Below are 20164 nucleotides of genomic sequence, written 5' to 3'. Positions count from 1 at the left end.
AAACTGAGGCCATCTATGAATTTGCAATCAATATGCCTTTGGCAGTGAATATTAGGAGTTGTTTTCCATCTGGGATCCCAACAGGAGACCCTGATTCACTGGCTGACTCCAACACTGCCAGGAGGCTTTGCAAAGATGTATTTACTTCAGATAATCCTCTATAAACTCCTTCCGTGGACTTCATAGAAGAGAAAAAACCTTGAGCTGGTCCAAGACAAGGAGGTGTGTGGAAAGCAGAGGAGATGGCAGAGCAGGAGCTCTCTCAAGGGCAGGACACAGGGTCGGGACAGGCACAGATGGGCCCAGCCCAGTGGGTCAAGGTACCCAAATGCTGTTCCTTCAGGGCCACCTCCGCAGGAAACCCCTGTGTGACATCCTCTGGTGACCTAAGGCTCTGCAGATAAAGACCACACTACGAACAAGAGATGCTTTCTAAAAGTAAACCGTGTCCAGAACGGCAGACACAAAACAGACCTGATTGATTTCCTTCTCAGAGACTCAAAATGAAAACAACCAACCCCCCAACTAAAGCCCTAGACAGAAGCCAGCAACAATTATCAATATTTAAGCTACGGATTTTTTCCATCTGTACAGAGGCTTATCACATAAATAAATACCCTTTATTATTCTTCTCCAACTGCTTGTGGGCGACTGTGACAGTCATTCAATAAATGGACAAAGGGAATAATATAAATCCCCTGCATCTAGGGAATTCCTCTAATTAGAAGTGGCAATGAATTACAGAAGAAATTTTGGTTTAATGTAACATCTGGAAATGACAGCTGTCCCTGCACACACTTATTCTGTCATTCCTTTACTTAAAATAATTACCCACCCCCCAATAAAACAGAAAAGTGTAAAATGTTTCCATAGTGGTTTTGCCTTCTTTTAATTTTTTTATTTACTGCTGGCATTGCTATCCAGGCAGTTGGAAGGGAAGGGGACAGAAGAAAATCAATGCCACCAAAATGATAGCATTATGGAGCATCAAGTTTTGCCTCTCTAGGCAGTAATGTTTTTAAGTGAAATTTTCATCCCATGCACTGTCTAGAAGCATTGACAGCAAGAGAAAAGAATGCAAAAGTACACATAAGGAGGTTAAGTACATACTAGTATTAAAGTGATACCACCACACAAATACCAGACATGTAAAGTCAGATCAGCAGATGCTACTGGGGCAGGGAAATTCCCTGCTGGGCTTTTTGGACAAGTACATTTTGCTTACAGCACTTGTATTCACAGTTTCACACCCACCAGGAACTGGGGAGCGGGGCAGACTTTCTCACCACTGCACTACAGAATTTACAGATGTAACCCAGGGACAGGGTGGGTGTATCCTAGCCGGGGAGAGCAGCAGCAGAGCCGAGGGCTTTGGAGCCCGCCTCGATCCGAGCGCCACACAGCCGGACCACATGCATGCACAGGGCTCGGAATTATTCAATCCTGAGCACATACAGCGGCCTTGCCAAGGGTCATTAAAGTCAATGGAGCTGCATCTCGTCAGCTTCCATCTGCACGGGGGCTCTGCCCTAACAAGGGTTGGGGGGGAGGCCAGTGGAACGTGCAAGGCACACTCCCCACTCGGCTCCGCTCCGAATCTGGCACCCAACACCCTGCCCAGGAAAACAGGGCTTCGGTGGCCACCACAATCAGCCAGCTTTGACAGGAATCAATTTAAAAAAATAGAGGGAAAGATCCCCTTCTGTGAGTACTCCAAATGTCACTGCAAGTTATCCGTGAAGCAAAAATTAATATTCAGCCCACTGCAAACACCTGCTTCATTCCAATTTCCAACAGCAAAACCTTTATTTCTGTTGTCCGCAGTAAAAGTAGGCAAGGTTAAATAAACCTTCTGAGCACAAAGACTTCCTCTCTACAGCAAGCAGCACTAGTTAAAAGAGTGGGGAATAGGTAAATTATTGTACCAAATGGCTGAGAATTAATCTCTGATGACGAGCTGCAATCTAACGAGGCATCTGTGTCCCAGGGAACCCTCAGCATGTCCCTGGCGGTATGTGCAGTGCGGAGCTTGCCTGGCATGCTTTGTCCCCTCTCGCAGGCAGCTTTTCCTCTCATTGTTCCCAATATCCTCGTGCATCTGTGACGCATGGAATGCATTCACACTAACAGACTTACTATTGTCTTCCCTCCGAAGCTTTGTTGGGCAAAGACTGCAGCACAGTTCCTGATAATTATATTGCTTAATTAATCAAGACAAAAAAATTTGCAAATCATTGCTGCGTTGCCAAGCAGGGAGATCAAAAATGAAAACAATACAAGCTGAAGCAATATAACAAAAGTAACAGCTATCTGATCAGAAATTCTTCTATAATGAAGCTATTAATGCTAAAGCGGTTAATGTTAACATTGCTCCAGGTGTCTCTACTTGGCTGCAAACAAAAAGGCTAACATTATGGATATAAAAGGCCAAATGTTGCCATGGATTCTGTAACCTGATAGAGAGGACAGCCTTTTCATTCGATTAGGGAATGCAATTTAAATGCCAGGGACTGAAGCCAAACAACAGACATTTCTCTCTGCAAGGCTCGTTCATTCACCCTGGGGTCAGTAGCTGGTGAACAAAAGGTCAGCCACACTTGGCCTGGAAATGTCTGGATTAATTTTATTACATTGTAATGGTTTGTACTTTAAATGTAGGGATAACACTAAATTTCCAGTTAGCTCTTATTCTGGCTGCCCGTCGGGTGGTTTTGACTAACATGTAAGATGACACAGCTTTTCTCCATCGCTCCAGAGAAGTCTCAAGCGTGTTCCTAACACTAAATTCTAATTTCCCTGATGGAACATTAAAAAAAGCTAAAAGCTAAAATGCTCAAAAACTAAACTGCACAGCTCAACACCAAGCGTAAAAAAAACCCCAACAACCCACTATTAGAAAATTTTCAAGTCTGAAATGTCTACTGACAAGGCACTGGTTTTCAATATCCAACAACTCCATCATGCACAACTCAAAAAATAGTGTCTACACCTGGTCAATATGGGGTATGATGGAGGCATTTACCAAAGTTGGCTATTCCTTTGGACAAATATTGTCCCTCGTATAAGGCAAAAGGTATTTATCACAATGACTACTTTCACAAAGTATATTTTATGCATATTTTTGCATCCATAATGTACCAGACGAGTATTTACTGAAGTGCCTTTTTCACACACATGCACAGATGTACATACACACACCTCTGACGTTTTGCAAAAAAATGCATTTTTTTCCAAAAAACGTCTCAACTGTGAACCTCCCATACTTTGTTTGATGACAGGATGTCCAATGTCTGCATCATCCCACTCAGTCAGGTGACAATGACAGTCCCACAGATGTGTGAGGTTCTGCTTGGTGCCGTGTGTACAGCAGTGACCCAACACCACACAAGGAACTCAAATCATGAATGGTTTGCTTTCACTGCCTCAGAAGACATTCACAATGGTTTAAATACTGTTCTTTGCCCAGTAACTTCTGTGGGTTGAGAATTCTGGAGTATTTCGCTCAGCGCTAAGTATGGCTATAAAATGAACGAGCAATCACTCCGATCACGATGAGTAAGTCCAGTTTTAAAGTTAGCTCATTGCTCAGCTTATCTTTCACCTGACATGGACAGACTGATTTCATACTCTCTGGGGAAAAAACAGCCCCCAAACTCTAAACCACTGAGCCCTCTTAAAGCAACAGAACTGCTGTTCACTGGCACAGCACAACAGAGCCAGTGAAGCACCTAGAACGTACCTCGGGTTTCTTCATGATCTCAATGAAGAACATGTGGTTCTTCATGGGGTAGATGACGATGAGGACGTCCCCGAAGTCAGTGGGGATGATGCCCCTGCGATAGTTGCGGGTGTGCTCAGACCACACGATGTGAACCTCGTCATTTCCCAAGTGACGGAGCTGCAACAATAAATTGGCTCTTTATTAATCGAGTGATAACCACGCTGCACAAAGGGTCATGGCTCACAAATTGAATTACAATGTTCGATAGCAGGAATATTTCATTACAGAAAAGTTAAAATATTGTTTTTCTCCAGTTGCTCATGAAAGCATCAGTTCAATAATTTGCTTCATTTAGAACTCATTGTTGTCTGATGGCTTAATTAAGTCATTATCAAACTAGCCATTAGCATGATATGTAAATGTACATTACCTACAGTGATTTAAGATGGAAAACTGAATTACTGGAACAAAGCATTAACCAACAGAGCATTGTATTCCAGCTAAAATAAGGCAGCTGTCACAGAGATATGAAATGCCTTGACTCAGAATGTCAAGAAACTGCCTGTCATGAACCACTATAACGGAATTTATTATCCACAAACATCTCCTCACTGACTATGTCTGGAGGGGTCTCCTGCCTGAAACGTCAGTAAAATATCTGGGCAGTGTGAAGTACAGAAGAATGGGAAATACTGTGGGAGTTACACCTTTTCATTTGGAGCAGAGCTGCATGAAATACGGATAAAATTTAAACATGACATACACAGAAAGCATCTGAGAGCCTGTGTGTGTGTGTGTGTGTGTGTGTGTGTGTGTGTGTTTGCTCTGCTGCTGGAGGAGCTGGAGGTGATCTAACAGATGGCAAAAACTATTTGGCAATCACGTACAAGCCTCACACAATGGTTTCAACTGTAAGCTTTAAAGTTAAAATGTAATCCACACACACAATGCCAGCTCCAAGCATAAAGAGACTTTAAGTCCCACTTAAAGCTTAAAAGACACCCCCCCTCCAATTTGGTGCTACCCCCGGAACAATGCGCACAACAGACCGAACAAAGAAGCCAAAACGAAGCTCTGCTACTTCTGTGTAGAGGGAGAGAAAAAAGGGAAAAGAAGGTGGTGATTTTCACTGGTAAATAACAACTAACCCCAACAGGCTTTGGATCAGCCTACACTGTGCTGATGAGGCTTCCCTATTCAGAAGCAGGCAGTGCCTTTAGAAGGAAAAACTTTCACTCCTACGTATTGGTGGCAAACTGGACCCCTCAGTCACGAGAGAAACGTCGCAAAACCAACATACTGTGAAAAAATTTAAAAAGTTACAACTGTGAACTCGGCTTACAATTCATGTTCCAGGAGAATGAAGTAAAGCTCAATTCCCAGAAGGACTGAGATTCTCAGTTTATTTTAAATTAAACAGAAGATAATAATTGTGTTTTATTTACACCCATGAATAAAGGTAATTTTAGCTCTGTTTGAAGAAAACATGAACTATTTTTGTCTTGGAAAAACACAGGAACATTAACAAGACCATTACTATAGCTTCTTACAGGTACAAAACAAGTAGAAATTGCTGTTCTTGTGGTCACTTTGATATCTGTGCAGAAGCTTAATAAAAACAAAGCAACACACAAGAAAACACTCACATTGGTAATGTCACGAACTGACACTTACCAAAGGCAGCAGGAATTTACACATAGGACAAAACCTTGATCTCACTCTGTGACCAGGTGCAGCCAGGTCACCTCCAAAGTGATTAGAAGCGAGTCGTCAAATTTAGTCGGACATATCCCTAAAATCCATCTGGGTGAGCAGACCTTGTGCACAGCAGGTCCCAGATGCTGAGGATGCCTGGCCAGGCTGTCCCACTCCAGGATGGGCCCAGCTCAGCCCAGCTGAGCTCAGGGAACCCCCACCAGGGATTTGGAAGTGCCCACATTTGCCAGGCTGAGCCCAAGCCAGCTCCAGCACTGGCTTCCCAGCACAGAGAGCCTACAATGGTGGCACCCAGCAACCTCTGCCTGAAGGAAGCGCAACAAATAAATGTGGACACGAAATTCCATAAGGCAGTTCCATTGCCCAGGTGCAGAAGGCAATTCACAAACCCAGCTCAGCTCTTCTGAAGAAAAGGCTCTGTACTGCTGTGCCTCCTATGGCTTCTGGGGTGAGAAATCGCACATACTGCTATAAAAACAGTCATCAAAATATGTCCAAATACTGCTTGATGAACCCTTTTTAAGATCCCAAGGAACTGTTCTGATAACAATCAAACACTTTGTACCAATATTGCACCTTTCAGAACAAAATTCAGTGAAGAAGGGAACTTAGCTGAACCAACACTTGCTGTGCTCACGAGACTGCCACAATCCCCAGTGTGTGCCAGAAACTTGTTTTAGAGCTTGAGTTACTGCCCTTGTTTTGAAGCCACACATCCTTAAGCACCAGTTACGAGGTATAATGTTACAAAGAAAAAATAGGCATTAATCAAAAATGCTTGTTTTTGAGGGGTAACTCCATTGATAAAAAGCCTTTACAATAATCTCATCAGTGACAGTAAGCCAGCTGCTATTTTCCTGTGTTGTTTATTCAAAAGAGCACCTGTGGGGCAAACTCAGTGCCCTGAAGGACTTCAAGTTGTGCTGAAATGTCCAAAGCCCCACGGCCAACACGTGTGGAGCCAGAGCTCCAGGCTGTGCTCCCCACGCAGTTTAGGGGTGTGGGGAATAAAGAAAAAAAGCTACATTTAAAAAAAAATCCCAAAGCAGACATGAAATCAGATTGGTTTTAAAAGCAAACCCCACCACCAGTCTGGAGCGATGGCTCTGCGCACAACAAGGTGCTGCTGCTCTGGCACCGGCGGCGTGTCCTCCCCGGTGCACAGGAATTTTCGGCAGGCACAGGAATTGGCCCTAGTTTGGCTAACGGGGTGCAGGGACACAGCCCCAGCCCCGGGTCAGCCCCACTGTCCCTGCCTGGGGCCGCGCTCTCCAGCCCTGGGCAGGCAGTGCTGACACTGGTCACGGTGCACACCTCCAGCATGACCTCCTTTCCCTTCTAATTGCATTACACAGCCAGCTGCCTCCAGAGAGGAGTCGTCTGTTTGACTGAAGAATTCCTGCTTTTGGGGAGGCATGGCTGCTACTTTTGCTAAGTAACAGTGGGGCCTGACATCCCCATTGTCTGGCCGACTGTGTGCCCATCCTAAAATCTAAGTTTTATTTGTAAATTAAGCAAGAAACTTCCTGCCAGAGCAGGGCTGCCTGGAGACTGATAATGTGTGCCTTTCATTCCCTTTCACTCTCACTGTATCACTGCCAATTTGTTTTTCTGCTGCTCGCCAGCCCGAGGCCATAAAAGCCTTGTAAGACATAAGTGCAATTATAGTCCTGGAGTCAAATGAATTGGACAAATCCAATAGCACAGCTCTGTCCCCACTCTGGAAACCCCTACAGCAGTCAGATTAGCTGCTAAAAATCTAATCTAGCCCCAGCTAACAAATCTCTGCAGCAAAGGAGCAAGAGTTCAGTATGGGGTTGCAACCAGATTTCTGAATTTAAAAAGTTCTGCTCTGACAATGGAGAAGATGAAATAAATCACTGAGAAAATCGACAGCACATCTTTAAACCATTAAGCACAATTTGAGCAGAACAAGACAGGGGTGGTAGGATGCCATTCCTGGGATTGATTTTCACTCTTGCCACAAGACAGGCAGATAAAGTTTGGAACCAATGACGCTGAACCCTACAGCAGCAAAAGAGATCAGCTGAATTTTGTTTACTCCACTAGGAAAGATTTCTGCTGGGGCCAAGACTTATTTGGAGAGGAGTTTTTCTTTCTCTTTTTCTTTCTTTTTTATTTTTCTTTCTTCACTTCTGAATTAGCAATATAATGACAGCATATACCTCAAATAAAAAAATGCAGACTGCAAATCACAGCTCTACTGCACAAAAACAAGGGGCCAAGCTCATCCCCAGTGGAAATGCACTTATTCTGGAAAATTCATATCAGAACTTAATTTATCCTTGCATTCAGTAAAAACAAAGAACCACAATAACATATTTAAGTAAAATTACTACATCTGCTGAATTCCCCAGCCCCCAGAATTTATGGCCTTGCTATGGCTCCCCAGGGCAGCAGGTGGTCAGTCCTTCTGTTCAGCTGGGAGTGTGCTGACAGGGATGAAGCCTCTCTTGGTCTGAGGCAAAAGAAGCAGGGAAGAAACCCCAGCAATCAAAAAGATTTCAGAGATTAGGGGAACCTTAGCTCCCAGAGGGAGGGCAAGAAAAAAAGAAGCTGTGGCCCCCATTGCATCCTGATGAACTTTTCTCCTCCCAGCACCACTGTCCTATATCACCAGGTACGGTTCAACTGTAGGAGCAGGAACTGAATGAATGACATGGGCTTCCATCTTTCTCTCCCACACTCCCACAAAACAAAAGCATTGATGGCAAGAAGTAATAAATATGAAGTAAGAAATAATCTTTTTACCCTGGACATTCTGCCCCAACAATGTGAGGTAAGGACCTAAGCTCAGAGAGCTGTTCACCTTCCAGTGCTTCTGAAATGCACCTTTTCTCCACTCACAACTGCAGGTCCGTAAAATCTGTCAACAGTCCATGCTGATCTCCACAGAACTGCATATTTGCTCACAAGAGAAGCTGCGACAAACTGAATGAAACTGTTGTGTGTGGAACCATGGACGAGTACACACTGAAAAGCCCTCTGGAAGTCATCTGGTCTGAGCCACTCTTGCAGCTCCTCAGGCCCATGAGCCTGCTCAGACATTTGTCTTTCGCTGGAATTCCCAGTTTGATCCCTGCAGGGTTCCATTCCTAGAGCAGATCTCAGGTTTTTTGAAAAGGTCTCGGAGCAATTCCTTTGCAGTTATTTTCTGTAGACAGCATGTGCTGGAGCTGGCCTGGTTTCCTGGCAGTACAGAACTTGGAGACTGGCAGCTACTAACTGCTTTTGGTTTCTGTTTCTCACAGAGAAGGAATTCTCTTAGAGCAAACACAGAGAAGACAAATAGAATAACAAGAGCCTCAGAGTCTGTGATAACCCGTAACATAGATAAAAATAAGGAGAATAAGTGGGCTGTTTGCAGCTAAATCCCACTCTTCCCCTTGTGGTAGCTCTACCCCACTGTGCTCTCCTCTCCCAGATGATGAATTACTCAACAGCCAGACCATATCCCATTGTCTTTGCCAGGCTTCCCCAAAACCAAGGACTTACAAGGGAAGGTTAGACTAAACAAATGGCCACAGTTTGTGTAGGAAACTAAATCTGGGAAAGACATGGCAGCAGCTCTCAGACATGCATAAGTGCGCTGCACTACCAGAGATTTTTTCGTGGTACAAGAAGTGGAGCACAGGTATATGGAATATGTTGCCTAGGGCAACTGTAAATCATTCATTACTGGAGTTTTGGTCTAGCAGCTGGACAAATACTGGTCAGGAACAATAAAGATACAAACAATCCTACACTGGTATGGTCACAGAGACTCTACAGCCCTGTCCTACACACCACTACCTCTCTGCTCCATCCTGAAGCACTCAAGAGTACTTCTCTCCATAGCCTTGCACCCATGAAGGCAGAGAGTTACATACAAAAAGAGAGACGTCATTTTGCTGATTTTTTTTTAATGGCAGATATCACAATAAAAAAGACAAGATCTGACTTTAATACAAAACACTGGGCAGTTTTTCAGAACCAGTAATCAGAGATCCCACCTTTGTATTTCAAAGAAAAGCACACATCATTCTGAAACCAACTGGATGGCTGCTGCAGAATTACTGATGCATGCTAACAACTTCTGCAGGACAAGTTGCCCATCCTAATTTAAAAGGCAGAGATTTTGTATGCCCCAAAAATCTTTGAGTCTAAGCAGCAGCTGGCAAGCAGCATAATCTGAAATCACTCCTCGCTAGGAAAGACAAACAATTAAGTACCAATACCAACAGAATTTTGGGCTGGGTTCTGGCTGTCTGAAGCAGAGGCTGCCTGTCAGACTTGTGCCTAACTGGCTACTGTCTTGAACTCTGAGCTGGCTGCTTGGTGTGAGTTTGCAGGCCCCAAGTTGGGCAACTCCCTGGGGGCTTCCCTGGCAGGGGGAAACCCTCCTGAAGCAGTTCTTTATTAGGAAAAGGAGATGCACAGGATTTTTTTTGGTCTTCGTGTTCTTGTTTTATTGTTATCTTACCATGACTCCAACACACTGTCTGCACCCAGACCTTGCATGAGGAAAACAGCACAAAATGGCTAACAACCTCGTGTTGCAAGGCCTTTTTAAGTCTAATCTAAAACTAAACTACCCAATTAAGGAGTGACACCTAGATTATTTCCCTTTCTAACCCAATAACTGACCCCTAAAGGCCCGCAATGTGGATTTTTCTACCCAATTACAATACACCACCCAAACCGAAGAAGGAGGAAGAAGAAAAAAGAAAGGAACTCAAGAGAAGACCCTGTACCCTCCATCTTGTATCCATCTACACTATGCTAAAAATCCTAAAACCTAAATTTCTCACCCATGTGATATACTAAACCACTCTCTACGATCTGTTTCACACTTTTGTGGTTTCTAGTTTCCTTTGAAGATTTGGAAGCTTTCTCCATGAATGAGGGTCAAGGTCAGTGCCCTCCTGGGAGCCAGAGCACCCCAGGGCAGACATAGAGATATTCCCCATGCCCTGGGTTCCCACAGCTTGGGCTCCTGAGCCTGTCAGCCCTCTTTCACTTCGCTGTTCCCATCACACGGGACGGTTTGATGATGCTGCATTTGGTTGCTTTGTTCTACCAACCTACAGCAGTTTTGGCAGGCAGACAATGTACAAATGAAATTATTGCTAATATTATTACTCATGGTGGCATTTGAGGCTACCATGGAAATGTTAATTGTGTTTCAGAACCCAGAATTTAGATGCCACTTAATTCAGCTAACCCAGCTGCAGAGCACCATGTGGCAACGCAGGGACAGGCTGCCAGGGCCAGTCAGCAAAGGCTGCTTTCAGTTCAGACTTTTATGGAAGGGGTGACTGCAGTGCTGTGAAACAGACTGGAAAGCCTTTACCTTTTTAGTCAGTGAGTCGTCTGAGTCGGAGGGCATCCTTGTGGACACGTGGAAGATGATCTCCACAGTGGAGGTGGCATAGTAGGGTGCGGTCTGCCCCGTGCTGCCATTGCGCTGCAGGCCACCCATGAACCCGCCGTGCGTGGACAGATCGACCTGAGGGAGCCAAAGGCACAAACAGCAGCCGTCTGAAAACACTGACAAATCATCAGGATTTGCTTCTCCCTCAAGATTGATGAAATCACCACCCTAGGTTTCCATAGCCATCCCAGACAAAAAGAAGTCTTCCCCTACAGCTCTGCGATCTTTCCATTAGATTTGTCTTTACCGTGCCTGTATTTGACATTTACTAAAAGTAAATCTCTCTGAACTAGGTTCTGAGTCATTATCTATCCAGCTATTTTACCTCCCTCCAGCAAATAGCAGCAAGGAGACAACAGCGTTCTGCCACAGACTGCTGGCTAAGGGTTCTGTGGGGCTCAGCACGCACACTTCCAGGAGCATCACAAAAGGCAGAGAGAGAAAACCAGAAAAACTGCAGAAGAAACTGAAGATTTGTACAGAAAAAACACCCTTAGAATAAATTATTCCGGAAGTTTATTCAGAAGAAACACCTCTCTGAAGTCAAGCCTGAGTCCAAAGGCTTGTTTGTTTTCCAAACAGCAGCAGCTTGAGGATGCTGCATCTTGCTGTGGCACTTGGATCCTTAAATGTGATACACAGCTACTCTGGATTTCCCAAACACCAAAATGTTCATGGCATTTAGATTATGACACACCATTTTGACAAAGCAAATTAAACCCACACATCTCATAAAGAACTCCTGTGCTCAGTGTGCTCTGAACATGGCAAGAGCAGCTAAGCATCAGTGTGTAGCAAATTTTTTTTTTTGGTGAATTAAAAACTGCGTAGTGCCATCAGCAACAAGATAGCTTGTCTAAATGATGGCTGTTACCTCCCAGCCCAGCCCAGCAACAAAATCTTCATAGGCCTGGCTTCCCCTGGCGTTGGCCAGGATGGAACACTTGTCCTCCTGTCCCTCAGCGATGTAGAACACGGCGATCTTGTGAGTCTCACGACTGCCACGCGATGGAAAAAGAAATCAAAATTAAACAAGCTTCAACTCAAAATTATTTTTCCGATCCCCCTGCACTCCAAACATATGACAAGGTGCCCACATTTAGCTCCATGTGTTGACTTCTTTTCTGCACACAAATACATCACTCACTTTCAGATTCCCCCCACTTTTTCTGCCACAGCAAAAAACCTCACTGCAGAGACACCCCAGTTCCAAGAGCAGAGTCAAGCCTGGTCCTCCTGTACATCAGCCACAGAACTGGTGGCCAAATTCCAATTACAGGGTTAATGACTCAGATCTGTGCAGCACTGCACAGACAGCGAGGTGGCACAGGTGTTAATGGGAGCATAATTTCATCTACAGAATTTTAATTACAGGGTGATGACATACAAGGCAGAAGAGGCATTATTGACTTTCAGACCCTGGGCAAAGTTTTACAAGGCTGACAGGTTCAGTTGGCTTATCTGAAAACATGCAAAGCACATTTGATGTGGAAATTGTTGGGATAGAAGAAACTGAGAACTCTGCAATGCTGCTGATGTTTTTCAAACAGCTCTATGTCAAATAATGAAAAAAAAAAAAAAACCGTAACATGCAGAACTTCATTCTGCCACTTCCTGGCTGGGGAGCAGTTCTGGGTGGATCACCGCTCAAAAGTACTTCTCCTGACACCAGGATCACTCTGTATAAAATACTGTTTTGTATCAGCTGTACCCAGGTCACAATCAATTTGATTCCCTTCCCTTCCCTCTCAGCTAAAGCAAACTTGAAAAAAATCTCTTATTCTTTGCCACTGATTTGGAGTTCTCTACACAGAGAATGTGCCAGTGCAGATGGCTTCTCCATTCAGGCTACAGAACTCTGGAGAAACAAACAGTCCATTTTTCATACCACTATTTGGATTCAACAGGAATGAAGTTTTGGTTCTGGTGACTCATTCTTCCTTGGGAAACACTAACCTTATCAATGTTCAGTACACATCACCTACCATTGGCGGGAATCCAGATTTTTCAGTTCTCGCAGCAACTTTGAATTTTTCTTCAGCAGATGAAAGCTTTTTCTAAAAATAAACAGAAAAAGTTTGAAGGCAAATGCAACACAGTGGAGACACAGTATTTCATCATCTAAATAACTAAGAGAATTAACATGATATGATTACTTAGAATTATTGTTATACACAATCTATTGGTGTCTATTTCAAATAATCACTGAAGTTCAAAAGTCTGCTCTAACCCCCAGCTATATGATCCTCACTTTCTTAAACATGTCCACATTCAGGGGTAAAAAGTGAGAAGAGTACCCTAAGCACATTCTGGATCCTCTCTTCCTACCTTCTATCCCAGGAGTTCATTCCCAAGTCGTTCAGCAGCAGCCGACAGAAATAAAAGGAGGCTTGGGGTTGGGCAGGAGGCGGTGGCTCCTGGCGGGCCACGCTCATGCTGCAGTCTGAGCTGCATTTCAGAATGAACTCCCTTTCCTGGGCACTCTGCTGCAGCAGGGCCTCGGTGATGGCACGCTCCTGCTCGGGGCTCATCCCGCAGGGCGGCGGCGCCGGCTCATTCAGCTTGCGCTGCGGGTGCAGGAGGCACTCGGGGCTGCTGCTCCCGATCCTCTCCAGCAGCTGGTCCAAGGCATCCTCTCCCTCCTCCACCTGGGAGACATCGTTCTGGGAAAGGACATGCTGCTGCGGGTCGCTGGAGATGACGAAGGCACCGGCCGTGCTGCGCTGCGGCAGGCAGCCCTCCAGAGGCCCATACAGGATCCGGCCATCCCAGGAATACTTCCCTGAGATATCCCGGACGATCACCCGCACGTCCGAGGGCGCCGCTGCCGGCTCGGCGCCCACCTTCTTCTCGGCGGGGATTTGGAGGTAGGAGATGAGAGTGCTGTCGTTGAACACGAACAGCTGCAGGTTGGGGCTGCGGAAGACTTCTGAGCACAGCTCAGAGGACTCCACGTAGGAATTGTCGTGGTTCTCGCTCAGGAGGCTGTGGAGGATGGCGGGGCCCCCACTGAGCGGGTAGTGGCTCAGGTGATTCACCAGGTGAGTCATGACCATCCGCGCTGTGAGAGGGATCAGTTCCAAATTCCGCCTCCTCTTCTCTGAAACCATCAAGGAAAACACAATGGATCAGTAAGAGCAGCAAGAGGCAATACAGAAGGAGCACGCGCAGATTTCTGCCACATTGCAGCAGCTTGCCCTATGTGACCTGCTGATACTTCCTGTTCAAGGAAATATTTCCAACAGCTTCCCAAGAAATCCCACCCATCCCACAGTTTTATTTTATTTCACCACATCCCCACAGCCATCAGAGCAGGAGGGTGATACCACAGAAAAGCCAAGGAAAACCAGAGATATCACTGCAAAGCAATGCCCCTCCATCCCTGGCAGGTGGGAAAGTGAGGCAGGGAGAGACTTCGTGGATGCTCAGATGGTCCCCTCAGCACAGGCACATCCATCAGTAATTTCATAAAGTGACTGTGCTCTGAGCTACTGCTGTGCCTCCACTTCTCCCATGGGAATGTTGCTCCTTTTATAGCCAGAAATCTCATTTCTAGGTTTTTTCATATTCAGTGTAAAACTATTTCTCTGTGGTTTACAGTGTTTCTCCTTCCCTTTACATCTTCTAAACATGAATTTGTTCTAAGGAGCAGCGTTGGCAATGAAATCAAACATCCTATCACAGAGGCAAATGGAATTCATCCAGAGAGAGCTGTGCTCAATTTTGAAGGAACAGTTGCTACATGCAGTAAGGAGAAGCACGTTTCCAGGGCAGAGATGGAACCTAGAACACTATTTCCCACTGCTGCACAGATATACTGACCCAGCCCACACTCTGGGCACACCCTTACCTTCAGCCACGGTGAGCAGGTTGCCCAAATCGGTGGAGGAGGGGCACTGGGCTGGCTCTGAGGAGCTCCTGACATTCCCCAGTGGCAAGAAGGGGTCATAGTCAGAGGAGGAGAGGTCGGCCAGGCTCAGCACATAGTGGCTTTGCTGCGTGTAGGTGCTGGAACCGTTGATGCAGCAGTGCAGGACCTGCAGGGACACGGAGCCAGTGACCAACCCAGCACAGTCCCCAACACACCCAGCGAGCAGGACTCCCAGTTCTGACACACTACACAATCCACCTGCCTCCAAAATCAGCATTTCCAAATTAACAGTCTCCATCTGCACCGATTCTGTACTTTTAACAGCTCACTTCAGGGCTTGTTCTGTATTTTAACAGCCCACTTCAAATAATCCAAATATTTCTGCAAAGATTATTTTCCCCGGCTCGTTGTTTTAAGCATTTTACCTTTGTCTTCACCATCCCCTGTCTGTTCTACATCTCTAATCTTATCTTCTTAACATTTTGCATTTGTAACTTCTCACCTGGATGACATGATTTTCTAGTGCTTGACAAAGCTGCTTCTGTGCCTTCTGGGTGTGTGAAAGGCATCTTTAAATAGCCAGGCAGAGTAAAGCATCTTCCTTCCCGCTACTCACTCTGTAAATATAATCCAGCAAAGGAGCTCTGGATGCATGTTGATCCTCCACAGCACCAGCAGACACGGGCTCCAGCAGCATTTTCATGGGCAGTGCCATGCACCAGTCCAGCAAGCAAAGCAGCAGTGAAACTATGAACTGAACAAGAACACGGACCACACTGTTTAGGTACACTCTATTAAATTTACCCAGACTTTAGGGTATGAATTGGAAAGTTTAAAATTCAGCTCTGGTTCGGAGCAACCTCATTTAAAACCCCCCCTCAAACAGCACAAAGAATGGAGACAGCTCTTTTCAGTGACACACCTTCTTATCCACTTCCACGGAGGAGTATTCGGCACCGGGCAGAAGAAACGCGATGGTAGCCGCCAGGATCTGCAGCCAAACAAACCAAGTATCAGAAAGGTACTCAGCTTCTTCCTCTGCAGAGACAGACCTTCACTGCACAGGGCGTGGAACAGGTTAAGTTCTCCTAGGAGCATCCAAATGCCCATGCCAATCAATGAAAACATTTTACTGAGCACTTTGCACACAAGTCACTACAAACGGGGGACCGACACTGGTCCAGGGAGTGTAGCAAGTACCTCTCTAACAATAAAAAACAGGAGTTAAAGTCACAGCAGCCCAAGGAAGGGATTAAGACAACTTTGCATACGATTTCCATACAAATATTTTAAAGAATATGACGTACTTCCGTAATTTTCCGGCACAGGGAGGATTCATACTCCTCAAGCTTCTGCCAGTAAGACACCAGCAGCTGAAGGATGTCACAAGCTACCTGAGCTACCAGCTTGTTGGAAAACTGGAAGAAAAAAGGTGATTAAAAGTGCAATAAAACATTCAGGTACAATACACTGCATTCAGTTTTTCTACATTTCATTATTTGGCATCTTTGCAAACAATAAAAAATGTTAGTGTTGTGAGAGCACATTGTCAGCATTAGGAACCAGCAGGTTTGACACTGTCTGTGTGATCTTTTATGTGAGTTTGCTGGGTAAGGAGTCTATAGGCACACAGGCTATTTTTGCAAATATCCTGCACGCTTGCCCAGGACACCACAGCAGCAGCCTGTGCCTCAGATTATCAGTGATTATTTGCAAAGTGAAAATGCCTTTTTTTCCCAAAGCACATTGATCAGAGCCCACCACAGCAATACCTTCAGTGTCACACCTATGACATTGATGGCTTTCTTCACGTGGGGGTGGCTCGTGCACTGCGTGAGCTCCTCACAGATCCACACGCCGAGGCCACAGATGGCTATGCATCTTTGTGAAAAGGAAAAGGGAGCTGGTCATGAGATTTAGAGGAATATTCAGGGGGAAAAAACGGACAAAGATGAGATCTCTCTCTCCCCTCCAACACGACAGGCCAGCACCTTCACAGTGCAGAGTAAGGCTTAACTTCACAGGACCAAACCACAAGGCAGCAGCAGAAGATAAGCAGCAAGAAAGACTTTTCCAAGCCATAAATGGTTGGACTTGATAATGTTAAAGGTCTTTTCCAACCTAACTAATTCTACTATATTTTTCCATTTCTTTTACTCAGTATTTTACCTTGCAGCTTCACTTGGCTCCTCTGTAGCATTCTTCAATAAAATATTTATGAGGCAATACTAAAATAACAAAATAAATTAGAATAAGCATCTTATTCATACATCTACTTTAAAGTTGTTTAATTTTGACATAGTTACAGGTGAAGTCACTTTAATTCTCTGTCTGTTGCTAAAGCATCTTTACCTCATGCTAGTTGTACTTTGTCAAGGGAAAAACACGGATTACAACTCAAATATACAGGCCCTTGAGGACAAATCAAATCAGCTTACAATTAATGTATAGGCAGCAAGAGGAAATCAATTCATTTACAGTGTCAAGGGGCAGTTACAAACAAGTGGTGGTCACTCCATATAAACTGTAGCGTTTAGATTCTAACCACAACACGTTACAAAGAATTTAGTGTATTATTTAGTACAGAAAAGATAAAGCTGTCTTAATTTTAGAAGTAAGACACCTCCAGTGACTCTCCAAGGCCTGATGAAGAAGCAAGAACAGGAGCCAAGCATGTGAAGGGATTTCTGCATCCCCTTTGGTTCTGCCTGCTCAGGCTACATGAGGAACTCGGAGATTCCTCTCCAGCTATCCGTAACTTTGAGCAGTGGATCACTGTGGTGCCTCACGTTTATCAAAAGCAACAGAAGCTTGTGTGAAGAAAACCACTTGGGCAGGAATGAAGTCAGTGCATAGGGAAACCATGTTAGGCTACCTAAGGATTTACAATAAATGTGGCTTTACCTTCAAATCTGCAGTTCCTGTGATGCTCTCGCCAGCTTCTGAGATGGGTCCCAAGCTTGGGATTCCTTGGTAGGTGTTTGGAAAGCACACAAGAGCACCAAGGATGGTGTGAGCTTCGGACCGGGGAGCCTGGCAAAGGACAAGTAGGCAGAAATAGTCACTAAAAAAATATTCACTAAAATAGTCACTGAAAAGCCTTCAGATGTGGAGATGCCTTCAGCTCTGAGGCCAGTGTGCACTGCCATACTCAGCCTGTTAGATTCACACAGGATTTCTGCAGCATTCAGCTGTCCCAGGGAACACAACCCAGGAGCTTTTCCTCTGCAACTCCAGCAAGAGCCGTGTGTAAGCAGTAGCTAACACACACCTTCCTGCCCGTGCTTTCTCTGCTGTGCTGCTCTGTTCTCCTGGTGAGGCTGAACTGCCCCTGCACTGGCACCTGGCCCCACTCCTGAGCACATCCCACATCTTTAATACTTCCCCCCATTACTCAATCTGACAATCAGCCATTTGATGCCAACAGAAAGTACAGAACCCCCTGAAGAGCAGCTGAGTGAGGAGCTGAAGCACTAATCCAGCACTGCTATGAGATGATCCTGCGGCACAGAGAGAAGTGAGTGCAGAACCCACTCACACTCACTGCACAGATGATACCAATGTGCAGAGAGATCCCTACTCCAACAGAGCCATCAAAAGCACCACAGCATAAGCTATAAACACATTAACTACTCTATAATGTTGAAAACGCAATGCACGCCCAGTTTTATGCATGCTGGAGAAATGGAAGAGGGTGTTTTGCTTTGTGTTTTTTCCCTGGAAAATTGAGCATCCATTTCTTATTAGCATTTAAGCTTTGGATCAACAGCAAGGCTGACCAAGCTCTTTGAGTACCAAGGGAAGAAGCGTGGCTGGATAACCATTCCAGCTCTGCTGAAACAGGAGAGGGCTGTGGCCCTGCGCAGGGCCACCTGCTCAGCCATGCAAATGTCAAGAGCAGCAGCAAAAGCCCTGAGCCGGAACAGACTGAAAGGTCTCTTGTGAGCCAGTGCTTCACATGCAACACAGCTTTCCTGTTTCTCCCAGGACTGCCAGACCTTTACCTTTATTTTGGCAACCCCTCATTGATTTGCTATTTTACTTATCCTTTGATAATTTAATAGTTTAGAGTCACATTTCTGTTAGTGCTGACGTTTAGCCTGAGATGCTGCGTCACCCGGAGAGTTCCCCGCTCTCTCTCGGTGTTTGCTTGCTGCAGTGGTACTCACGGGACTCTACAGGTGTGTGGCAGCGGCAGCTGGGACACGCTTTCCTCAGCATTTGAATCAAACACCTCTGCAGCACCAGCGTGTTGCCTTATCCCAGGATTTCCCACCCCAGCTGCCCCAGGATCCACCCCAAGAGCCCTGTCAGCAGGGCTGTGCCGAGCCAGCCGCGCTCACCTCCAGCGTGTCCGTGCTCAGCACGCGTGCCGCTGCTCCGAGGAAGTCCCCGATCAGCATTGTGAAGCCAGGCAGCCCCAGGAAGAAGAACCACGGCAGGCAGTGCTTTATGACGGTGTTCAGGATGTCCTGCAAGAGAAAGCACCTGTGAGGAAATCCAGGAAGCCCAAAAGCAAAAGGGAGAGTGTCAGAAGATTTAACTTTGAGGTTTGAGAAGATTTAACTTTGAGGCTCCCTAGTCCCACACTGATTGAGATGCAAATTCCCAGAGCACTGTGTGCAAACTGACCTCCACATAATCACCACCTTCCACTTCAGGGGTGTGGAGTAGCCAAAGTGCATTTGGTATTTTGGTAAAACATTTGTACCCCCAAATTCCTATTCAAAGCCCACACTGCCATTCAGGTCTCTTAGTGCCTAAGCACAACCATTCTGTTAAACAAGACTTTGGAATCAAGCATCCAAACATTTAATGGACTTAACATGAAGTACTGCAGCAGTCCAGAGGAGTGAGTTCCTCAAATCTCTCAGAATTCTGTGCCACAAAAACACAAGCTGCTCGCCCCCAAGGCCTGCTCTCTGCTTCAGGTGCCCTGAAGGAACAGAGCAGCAGCCCCAGCTTTGCTCGCCATCACCCTGTGGTACAGAACACATTCCAGATAAGCCTTTCGTCTTTAGTCCTTCCACATTTTAAGTCTTCACAGTCTCTCCAAACTAGACCAAAGTTCCTATATTTGAGTTAATATTTCTTCCCGGCAAGCTTTCAGCAGGTTTAAAATTAGGCATAAAATCTATATAATCCTTTATCTGTGACACTGCATTTGCTGAAAAGTTACATCAAGCTATTTCTATACTGAGTAGATAATTATTTTCCATTCAATAAAATCTTGAAAACTTTCAAGGGAAAACCCTTTTCCATGTCCATCCTTACTGGTTTCATGATGTGCCAAAGACAGCCTGAGCTAGAGACCCCCATAATGTGCCCACATGCTCAATCTTTATAGCAGAAGCTAAAGCTGACAAACCCAATTTTCTTTTCACAAAGTGAAGCTTGAACATCACCACTATTTCCTCAAAGC

At 45.3% G+C, this 20164-nt stretch overlaps 1 protein-coding gene across 6 annotated transcripts in view; it reads right to left on the bottom strand.

The window, feature by feature from the left end:
• RALGAPA2 (Ral GTPase activating protein catalytic subunit alpha 2) overlaps positions 1-20164 on the bottom strand; it is a 91775-nt gene that overhangs the window by 34359 nt on the left and 37252 nt on the right. For 5 of the 6 annotated variants that reach the window (XM_068186276.1, XM_068186277.1, XM_068186278.1 and 2 more), the window contains 13 exons: positions 19086-19214; positions 17647-17775; positions 16912-16970; positions 16515-16623; positions 16050-16160; positions 15665-15733; positions 15359-15496; positions 14722-14908; positions 13200-13971; positions 12857-12928; positions 11746-11869; positions 10791-10946; positions 3740-3898 (listed from right to left, as the gene is read on the bottom strand). In XM_068186276.1, coding sequence (XP_068042377.1) covers positions 3740-3898; positions 10791-10946; positions 11746-11869; positions 12857-12928; positions 13200-13971; positions 14722-14908; positions 15359-15496; positions 15665-15733; positions 16050-16160; positions 16515-16623; positions 16912-16970; positions 17647-17775; positions 19086-19214 — 2214 coding nt within the window. Of the gene's footprint in view, positions 1-736; positions 3509-3739; positions 3899-10790; positions 10947-11745; positions 11870-12856; positions 12929-13199; positions 13972-14721; positions 14909-15358; positions 15497-15664; positions 15734-16049; positions 16161-16514; positions 16624-16911; positions 16971-17646; positions 17776-19085; positions 19215-20164 lie in introns of those variants that run through there. The other variant, XM_068186280.1, reaches the window with a different exon arrangement.

The sequence above is a fragment of the Anomalospiza imberbis genome, chromosome 3 (genome assembly GCF_031753505.1).
Source record: "Anomalospiza imberbis isolate Cuckoo-Finch-1a 21T00152 chromosome 3, ASM3175350v1, whole genome shotgun sequence".
NCBI classification, from domain to species: Eukaryota; Metazoa; Chordata; class Aves; order Passeriformes; family Viduidae; genus Anomalospiza; species Anomalospiza imberbis.
The sequence above is the reverse complement of the archived record's forward strand: the minus strand, read 5'-3'. Positions and strand labels throughout refer to the sequence as shown.